At 43.5% G+C, this 10,982-nt stretch overlaps 1 protein-coding gene across 1 annotated transcript; it reads right to left on the bottom strand.

Annotated features, from left to right (window-relative positions):
* Positions 1 to 6,442: 6,442 nt before the first annotated feature.
* Positions 6,443 to 10,224, bottom strand: LOC310771361 (caspase-7-like; the record flags this gene model as incomplete). The annotated part of the gene is made up of 3 exons (XM_083663992.1): positions 9,831 to 10,224; positions 6,772 to 6,935; positions 6,443 to 6,487 (listed from the first exon to the last, which is right to left on the bottom strand). The coding sequence occupies exons 1-3, from the start codon at positions 10,045 to 10,047 to the stop codon at positions 6,443 to 6,445; spliced, it is 426 nt and encodes a 141-aa protein (XP_083520118.1). The 5' UTR covers positions 10,048 to 10,224.
* Between the last annotated feature and the right edge of the window lie 758 nt (positions 10,225 to 10,982).

Genomic DNA, 10,982 nt, shown 5'->3' with positions numbered 1-10,982 from the left:
AGAGAGGGAGGGACTCCTTTTTTATAACAGGGAAACACACACACACACACACACGCACACGCACACGCACACGCACACGCACCCACACCCACACACACACACACACACACACACACACACACACACACACACACACACACACACACACACACACACACACACACACACACACACACACACACACACAGTAATTATCACTAACCACCTTCTTGATATTTGACAATAAGTCTTCATAGCTTCTGAATGAGTGCAAAATGAAAGGGAGCTACAGACAGAAACAATATTACTGATAGCTACGGTCCTGATATAAAAACAAGACTTTAATCTACTGAATGATTGAGCCAGGCAGTACCAAAATAAAAGAAACAAACAAACAAACAAACAAACAAACAAACAAACAAACAAACAAACATTATTGATAGTTACCTTCCTGATACTGAAAAGTAGCAGCTCAGCTATTGGATGGTAGAGCGAGAGTGAGCCGGACTGCGATGTGTGTGAGAGAGGGAGGGAGAGAGAGGAGAGAGAGAGAAGAGGGAGGGGCAGAGTGATGTGGTCCTGAATGGCAGTGGCTGTTCAGTATTTAAGCCTTGGAATGTTTAACCAGCCAGTGAAGACCACACCCACCCACTGCCTGGCCACACCCACCCACTGCCTGGCAATGACGCCATGCAGGGCTTTAACAGCCATCAGTGGCTTTGTGTGCGTGTGTGTGTGCGTGTCTGTGTGTGTGTGTGTGTGTGTGCATGCATGTGTGTGTGTGTGTGTGTGTGTGTGTGTGTGTGTGAATAGGGTCAGTGGGCGTGGCTGCATGCACACTATTGTGTGTGCACTTGTGGTCTTTGTGTGTATGTGTTGCATTCCTGCATTTATGCGTTGGATGTGTGTATTCATGTGTGTGTGTGTGTGTGTGTGTGTGTGTGTGTGTGTGTGTGTGTGTGTGTGTGTGTGTGTGTGTGTGTGTGTGTGTCTGTGTGTGTCTGTGTGTGTGTGAGCATACCTTTGTAGACATCTGACTCAAGCTGGTCAATTCTGCTGTCAGACAGTGAGTCAAAATGCAAGCTAGCACACATAGTGCCCCGCCCCATCACGCGTCACTTGTACGTCAACACACCCTGCCTGGCCAGAAGGTTTGTTAGCACGCTGCATCACCTGAACTATTGTGATAGCAGTGAATTAATGCATAGACATCACCCAGTGCAAAGAAAAGTTGCTTATATGCTTTTGTCTGTTTTTATGTGTTTATGTGCTGTTGCTCTGGCATGTATTGTATAGAATATGCTAATGTCATCTTGCATGTTCTTTTTATATGTGCTCATGCATGTTCTTTTTATATGCTATTAATCTGCTTGTGCTTTTCTTCTTTTATATGCTTTTGTCTACTTATGTCTTCTGTACTATTGCATGTGTTTGTTAATGTTTCACATATAACATCAACCTGCCAGGGACTGCAGATGAAAATTAGCCTGTATGGCTAAATCTGGCACATTTACATGATGGACTCACATGCTCATGTTAATTAATGTGCATTGTCCCTTTTCTTAAATAAATAAACAAACAAACAAACATTTGAAAGTTTACAAAGCTGTCCAGGACCCCTAAATTGACACGAGGATGGAATTAGAGCCAACATAAAGGATTCCCCTTTTTGCTGGGGACCTCCTGGAACCCAATCAAGGCCCCCTGGGGTTTCCCAGACCCCAATTTGAGAACCACTGAAATCTACAGCATAACCTACCCTTTGACCTGAACAATGGGGAAGATTAGAATTTAATGACATAACTGCCTCCAAAAATTGTGCAAACTGGCCACCTAGAGAAAATGATTAACCAAAGACAAGGATTTTCCCTGTATATGAAACTCTATGCACTTATGAAAGGTTAAGGCTAATGTGAAAAATGATTTTGAGTCCTTAGATTAACCAAATGACTGTGTTAGTATTATGAGAGTAAAGACAGAATTCTGAGAATGACAGAGTACCTCCTCACCTGATGGAATGTGTAAAAAAAATCTCATTGGCATTGGTAGTAGCATGTCTAGTCGTGAATGTGTGTGTGTGTGTGTGTGTGTGTGTGTGTGTGTGTGTTTGCGTCACAATCCGAGGCCGTCTCATTCTAATCCCTTAACCGTCTGACACCAGATGCCGTGCAAGCTAATAGGAAAACTGTGATCACCTTCACCCTGACTGACCAACCCCCTCTGTCTGTCTGTCTGTCTGTCTGTCTGTCTGTCTGTCTGTCTGTCTGTACTTGTACTTAAACTTGTGATTGAGATACACACAAGAAAAGTATAAATAAGTATTCTTGCCTTATACAGAAAGTATAAGTATACTTGGCTTGTAGTTGATTTGTTTTATTTGAAGTACGCTACAGCAGTTCTGCATATAAAATGGAAAAATCAGGATATCACAATAAATCCCAGAGGCTTATTTCCATGTGGTCCCTTATAGTCGATAGATTATAGCTGATTAAATACTTTTTCAGACATATCGGTTTCTTTGAGGTAGTATACACACCATACACATTTGGCTGATTTTATTGACAATTCTTCCATATATGAGAGTAGCAGACTTGATGTATACTGGCTGCTAAGGCTACCAGAATATATGGAGTCACTCAGCACACAATTGCTCAACTTCACATCACTGATGACATCACTCACTGATGACCACCACTGATGATGTCATAGATGTGATGATGTCATAGAGATTGTGACATCATCAGTGATGATGTCATAGACATTAATTCATGAATGAAATCATCAGAGGGACAATTGAAACAGAGAAACAAACAGACAAACAGAGCCCATGCTCCCTTTTATAGGCACAATTAAAGCAATACAACTGTGACTTTTGCCTCGCTGGAAATTATGGTGGTGTCCAGACATGGTTTCCAGAAGTACACAACCTGCCTATGACCATCCCCTGATCACAACCCACCGCCATGCAAATATTCAGTACAATGCCACCTGGGGTGTGGGTGTCAGGTGTTTTCCAGGACTTTCCAAGTGGTTCCAGGACTTGATGAAGTGCCCATGACCTTCTCCGGATCATAACCCCCTGCCATGCAATATTTCAGCCCAATCTGACCTGGGGTGTGGATGTGAAGTATTTTCCAGGTGGTTTCCAGGATTTTCGAGGACTTTCCAGGTGGTTCAAGGACTTGGTGATGGACCCATGACCTTCCCCAGATCCTAACACCCCGCCATGCAAAATTTCAGCCCAATCCGTCCTGGGGTGTGGGCGTAAGGTGTTTTCCAGGTGTTTTCCAGGATTTTCCAGGTCTTTCCCAGGTGGTCCCAGGACTTGATGACATGCCCATGACCTTCCCCAGATCACTACCCCCCTCCATGCAAAATTTCAGCCCAATCCGAACTGGGCTGTGGGCATGAGGTGTTTTCCAGGTCGTTTCCAGGATTTCCCAGGACTTTCCAGGTGATTCCAGGACTTTCTAATCTGCTCATGACCTTCCCCAGATCATAACCCACCTCCATGCAAATTTTCAGCCCAATCCGAGCTATAGTGTTAGAATAGAGACAGATACACATATAGTGGTATGGTCAACATTCACTCCGTTACTCAGCTGAATGGATGGTCGAGTGGATAAGACACAGGACATTGTGCTGAAAGGAAGGGGCCCTCAGTTCGAATCTCACATGGTTGTACTTTTTCCTTAAACTTAAAGTATACTAGTAGTATACTTACTTAGTATACTACTAGTATACTGAATTGGGCCGATTTAGTGCCAATTTAGTGTCAAGAAGTATTAGGCAAGTACACTTGGAGTATACTACTAGTATATTGATATAAGTATACTTGGTGCATAAAGTATACTTGAGTATATAAGTATACTTGCATAAAAGTACACTTGGTCTTTACTTAAAGCAGCTACGAGCAACTTTTTCGATTGTTATTAAACAGTATAAATTTAATATCAATGCATCACATCTTACCTCTAATAGTCGACGAGACCAAAGCCGTGTGTATCTGAGATTGCTCCCTTAGGTGATTATTAAGTCTATAGTCTGTCTAAACTCGCGTCAACAGGGGGCTCTCTAGAGCGACCGGACCGGGTAACCCGGAAGTGAAACGCGGAAGTGAAACCAGGAAGTGAAACGCAGCTGCCTTCCTACGCTGTTTGCGCTGCCTAGCAACATAACATAAACAATGTGAACGCCACGCATACTCTCGGGAACATCTCTCGTTATATTCTAACAGGTTTTTTGGAAGTTATTTTGTGGTTATGGCCGAAGTGGCTGCTGCAAACCGTTTCATTTCACTTCCTGATCTGCCCTGGCTACAGACACACTAACACTCGCCGATTCACTCGGGGTTAAGCGACACTACTCTGCGTTGGTCTCGTCGACTATTAGAGGTAAGATGTGATGCATTGATATTAAATTTATAGAAGGACAAAAAACCAGCACTCAAAATAAATCCTTTTGGGTTGTTTTAATACCTTCAAGCAGCAACAGCAGTGACAATGAACGTTTCGGCGTAAGCCTTCCTCAGCATTGTGACAATGCCATGGGTTATTGGAGTGGGTTACTGGATTTATACAATGGCTGTGAACCAATCAGATTGCTTGATTTGAGAGAGCCGTTTTATAATAAAGCTTAGCCAGATTTGTACAGATATATATCTACACTGGAGCAAACCATGGCTAATGTGTAATATGACATTTCACCCCTATTAAATGCTCAAGGTTTACTATCATTGAGTGCGTTTACATGCACACCAATAAACTGTTTATTAGCGGATTTCTGAGTTACCTGATTATTCAAGTGGTCATGTAAACAGCATAAACTGATAAGCTTTATCCGTTTATGGTCATAAACGGGTTATGAATAAACCGATAAACACACCTAGGTTTCCCGGCAATAATCGGTCTTCTCTCTGCATGTATCCGGCATAACCGGGTTTCTTTCGGGTTTATATATCTGCGCATGTACGACTTGCAGGAGAGAGAAGCACATGGAGCGTGTGAGAGGCAGGGAGAGACGCGCTGCACTCACTGGCCCCTCGGCTCTCCTCCCGGTTCTCTCACCGGCATGCCAGTCTCTCCCCCGGCCACAGCGCACCACAGCCGGCTTGGCGAGATGACGGTGAGCACGGAGCCCCTGACTGAGCGGAGCGGGGCGCTCTGCTCTCTCTCTCCCCGCACAGAGCCGAAATGTGGATATTCTACAGGAGAGGACGAATATTTGTCTCGGATTGCAAATCGAATGACGTAGCCTACAGACAACAGACTCAGTCGTTCAAAACACAACACACATAACGTTAATATCCGTGACAAATTCTGTCCGTTTTCGGACAGGTAGGCTACAGTATTTCAATTCAACACACGTTGTGGGTCATGAACATTTGACGTGCTTAATAAGTCACCTCACCTGCCTGCCTCTGTGCTGTGTGCTCGGTAAAGTTGGAAATATTATTGACAGATGCACTTCCAAAGCGACGCCTATTCCAATTTTAGTAAAGCAGACGAGATACACAACCTAATTTTCACCTAAACCATCCTCTGCGCTGGACAAATAAATTAGGAAAATGTGATTTTGCATTTTGCAACTATATTCTGTTGTTTTATTCCGGAATTAATGCCGCCTTTCTGGAGAGAAATCCGACTAATTGACTGAATCATGTAAACCCGGGTTTCTCCTATTGTCGGATTATTAAAGTGCATGTAAACGCAGAAATCAGATTATTGCCATAAACTGATTATTCCCAGTTATCAGTTTATTGTGTGCATGTAAACGCACTCACTGTCTGTAAATAAGAGGTTTCAAGTCTTCACACTATTTGTCGTCTCGTTTGGATAGCTGTTTTGAATAGCTGTTTTTTTTCCACTGGTCTAGGAAAATACTGAAATATGACAACAAATATTGAGGGTAACTTGCTTTGCTTTTGTAGGCTACATAATATCTTTATTTTTGTATGTTGACACAAGATGTCACTACTACAGCTTTGACATTATTTACAGTGCAATGTTGTGCATGGCTCACTTGGCCAATGTGAGAGTACACATAGTGTTTTATATGTACAGGTAGCCGGTTGGAACATCTCACAATACAACATCAAATACCAAATGCAAATAAACCAATAACTGGGTTTAGTATTGCTGCCTCTCTGCCTCTTTATTTAATACTGTATCAGTAGACAGTGGCACCTCAAAAGTGACACGCACCTCCTGGAAGAGCTTCATGGGATTCACCACCATCGTCAGAAAGGGTCGTTGTCTTTTGCACTTGAAAAATAACTCACTGCCTCTCTCTAGTGGCCATTAGCAGGCATGGCATGCTTTTGGTGCCCTTATCCTGTAGTTTTATGGCAAACGTGGAGCCTGTCACATAGCCTGGGTAAACCCATCCCCCACGTGACCTGCTCTCAGACCTGTTGATAGTGACTGGGAACTGAGAGAGCAGGTCACGTGGTGGCTGGGTTTACCTAGGCTACTTCCACCCCATCATCCAGATCTCCTCCCCGACACGCCTAAGATGACAGCAGCCATTCAGATGAATGCAAAGTCAAATATACTGACACTAGAAACGATTCTGGGGGGGGGGGGGGGGGACTATGGATCGGTCTCCGTCTGTTAGTTTGTTGGTAAGTGACACTGTAATGTTGACTTTGTGCCGCTAGGGGGCGGTGTTAGCAATAAATGGGGCTGACCCGAGGGTGGAACTATATCACTTGTTCTACTCTGTTTCATCGTTGACTGAATTTTGTGTGTGAAGGCAACCACAAAGACGAGGATGCTCCTGCGGCCTATTTACCTGTATCAAGAACAGCTTGGTCTTTTTCTCCATAAGCGTGTTGTCGAAACAGCTGAAGATATGAGACAGCCGGACGGGTCTCCCATCCGCTCCAAACACGCAGCCCTCTTCTCCATGAGACGACAACACAGCCAGGAAACAGTCCTTCACCGGCCGCCTGCTCTCTGCAGCACACACACACAGACACACACACACGCACGCACACGCACGCACACACGCACACACACACACACACACACGCACGCACACACACACACACACACACACACATGCACACACACAGACACACACACACACACACACGCACGCACACGCACGCACACGCACGCACACACGCACACGCACACACACACACACACACACACACACACACACACACACACACACACACACACACACAGATGGAGACGTCATGTGGGTCTTTACATGCTAACTGAAGTGCACACCTTGCTCAATTATCAATATTAGTCACTTCTCGACAGGACCAGGCAAAGAAAGGAATGGCAAACTTGCACGTACAAACACACACACACACACACACACACACACACACACACACACACATGCTCGGCTCTTGTGCAATATCTATTAAGCAGGAGTGTCTGTCTGCACAGGCAGGCCAAGGGGCCATTCTGTCCCCTCTCTGTATTTACATAATAAGGGTGTAAACAGGCATGCCATGGGTGGAGACTCTGGAGATGATGTGCCATGGCTGCCGTTATGGAAACTGCCCGTAGCTCTGCGGGCTCCAAAAATCGTGACCGACAGACACTGACAGACACCACAGAGCCCACTTAGCCAATTTGAACTAAGATGGTAACATTTATAATGTTCATGAACATTGAAATGTGCCCCTTTTATCAGTTTGTTTATCCAGCAAAGATAAGGACTTGATTACGAGGCCATAGCCAAAGGTGCAACTAGCTTATAATATATCAGTGATAAGAGTCTATTTGCACTTTCACATTGTCTGTTATCCAGTTGTTTACATGTATTCTGAGTGACTCCAAACACGACATGAAGTGCAGTTTGATCATCTGTAGAAGGGAACACAGAAAATCGGCGACACAAAACGCACTCAAAAGCTAACAATGAGGTGACTGCATGGATTGAGACGGGCAATTCCTTTTTCCCTCAATGCCTCGAACAATTATTCTATTAAAGTCAGTGACAACTCTAAAGGGGCGTTCACACCGACCTATTAAAGTTTTTCGCTGGCATCGAGTTTACATACAAAGTCAATGCAAACGAGCGATTGAGCGTATATTCGCCCGGCAGAAAAATCGCTGGGTGTCCGAGCGACAGAGACAGAGCGACAGCCCGAGATGAAATATCCCAACTCGAGCGAAATTACGCTGGCATCAGTCGCTCGCTCTTCAACGCTGATTGGCTGCCGTGTGAGAGTGAGTCAAGGATCACACTGGCTTGGAACAAACCACTGGTTTACTGTGTGGCAACAAACCGCATTGACAGCTGATTGACAGGCTGACAGCTGACATGAAGTGAAGTCTGTACTACCGGTATAGAGCTCGTGTTAGGAGCACGCTGATAGGCTTAGCTTGTAAACAACTACGGTGGCTCGTAGTGGACAAATATCATGACATTGCGTAACGTTATAGCCCCCAGATGTCCGTCAATTCTTGTGCCTATTGACGAGCGATTTAAACAGAGCCACAGAGCGATTCCAAAGGGTTCAGTCGAGCGACAGAGAGAAAAATAAATATCTCTGTGTGAACACAGCTTAAGACAAGATGCAAGAGACAGTCTGAGGATATTGCACAGAAACACTGCATTGCTTGTCTGAAACATTTATAAGTGAAGTTAAATTGTAAATACTCTACACATTGTATATTTAATATACAATATTAAATGTACTATATTTATTCCAGAGCACCAACACCCGCAGTCTGGCTGCCTCTGTTGAGGTGAGCTCAGGCTGTCAGAGGAGAAACCAGGAAGAAGGGAAAACGTGATTTTTTGAAATGCGTGTTTCACAAAACCGATTGCGGCAGTTCTTTATATGTACATCAAACACATTATGGTCATATTTCTGTATCTGTTGGGGAGCTATTTCAGATTAATTTTACAAGATTTATGGGGCTGGGGAACTGTCTGTCCGCGCTGGCCAGCCTAGCTGCAGATACAGTCCATAGGGGTTGAACATTCAGAGAATGCAACATTTAAACTCGATACACTGCACGGGGTAATATCCCACTAGTTATAATAAAGATGTGTTTAAAGAAAACGATTAAAAGCATAACATGTTTAAAAGAAGATATTTGAAAAAGAAGGATAAAGAAGTTTTAAAATCTTAATATAGGATAAAGATGTTAATATAATTATAATATAATAATAATAATAATAATAATAATAATAATAATAATAATAATAATAATAATAATAATAATAATAATAATAATAATAATGGGGGTGGGGATTGGAGGCGTAGTTGTCTATATGTTAAGGCTTAAAACGTGGGATTTTTACCGTTACCCACCATTTACCCATGTTTGGTATAGGGACCAATTACATGTAGGCCTAATTTGTCCCTATGCCATACTGTATAGCCCTGATACTCAACTTACGGCCCAGGTGCCAGATGCGGCCGCCGATAGGGCGCCGAGTGGCCCCCCGACCATTCTCTAATTCACACTGAAAACTAACATTAAACAAAGTTTGACTGAGCTCCAGCTCAATTGTCAAATATCGCCACCTATTTGCTGTCCCATGCAGGCACACGTGTTCACATCGTCACTCGGATTATTGCTTTGACTATTTGTTTGCATTCTGCTCGGTGGTTCAAATTGATGCTATGTGGGTTCATGGCATCGGTTCATGGCAGAGTGTAAACATCTTAAAACATTAAAATGACCAGCCAACTACAGCTGCCAGCTGGCACCCCAAAAACCTACAATCTGCTACAGATTTTTTTATTATTATTATTAATGTTGTTTAGCGGCCCCTGCCTCCTGTCATTTTTGCAAAAGTGGCCCCTGGGCAAAGCAAGTTGAGTGTCCCCGCTGATTCTAGGCTACATCTTGTGTATACGTGTATGTTACCTTTCTCAAACAATGCGTAGATCTCATCACTGTCGAGGTCGTTGTGTATGTCGACTTTGAAGCCCAGTTTGCTGAGGGTGCGGTGGAGTCTTTTGGTGTCTCTCTCTGCCCCGGGCCGGTTCCCCAAGTTCACCCCATGGTGGAACTGAGCCACCGACACCAGCAGAGCCCTGTTACACTCCACACCGGGATCCCTCACGCCTTTCCGCCGCAGCATGCTTCTTGAATGGAGGTCCAAGTCAAGGAAAGTTGGGTTGTTGGGTCCTTTGGTTTTTTTCCCCTGTGGTTGGATCTTAGGTCTTACACTGTCTAAATCCTTTAGTCAAACCAACGGCCCAGTAATATGCAAATAGGCAGCAGTTAAATATGCTTTACAGAAAACACACCTGAGATATCTAACAGGTAATTTCACTGTATCCACATGTGTCTGTATCTGATATGCCTGTTAGTGTCGGTCTCACGCAGGCTTTAATTGTCTGCATCACAGAGCAGTAAAAACGCTACTTACTATGAGTCACACCTTCTGTCACACCTGTGCAACCATATTTGGAGCATTTCCTCTCAAGGCATTATGGTCACATGCCTTGATGATCACACAACGTTGCATAATGCTGTCCTTCCCACGTGTTTTTTTACACAGGTCTTTAGTTATGGGAAACGGTGCATGCATCACCTGGTTGGGATGTTGCCCACAGCATAATAGCCAAATGAGTTCAACAGTTCCCGCCTGCACCTTTTTGCAGCTCCGCTTCCAGGTAGTCAATTTCCCATTCATTTCTCCATTGGCGTTTCAGAAAATCCAAGAGTTTTAAGAGTTTTAAGCCTGGATGTGGAACCAAGAAGAGCGGCTATATGAGATACATTACATTACATTACATATGGCTATATGAGATGAACTGATGACTATAAAACATTTGATTACAGAAAAACAAAGCAAAACAGAGAAATAGCAAAACATAAAACTTTTGCTGTTTTTTAAACCCTTTTCCTCATTTTCCACTTTCAATGTTTTTGCTTTTTGCATTTCAAAAGAGAGCAAAAATATATAGCATATACTCTCTCTTTTCTCTCTCTCTCTCTCTCTCTCTCTCTATATATATATATATATATATATATATATATATATATCGGGCTCTGGTGACATGTGATGGG

Source organism: Poromitra crassiceps, assembly GCF_964638095.1.
Source record: "Poromitra crassiceps genome assembly, contig: HAP1_SCAFFOLD_559, whole genome shotgun sequence".
NCBI lineage: Eukaryota > Metazoa > Chordata > Actinopteri > Beryciformes > Melamphaidae > Poromitra > Poromitra crassiceps.
This window is presented reverse-complemented; position numbering and strand designations above follow the sequence as displayed.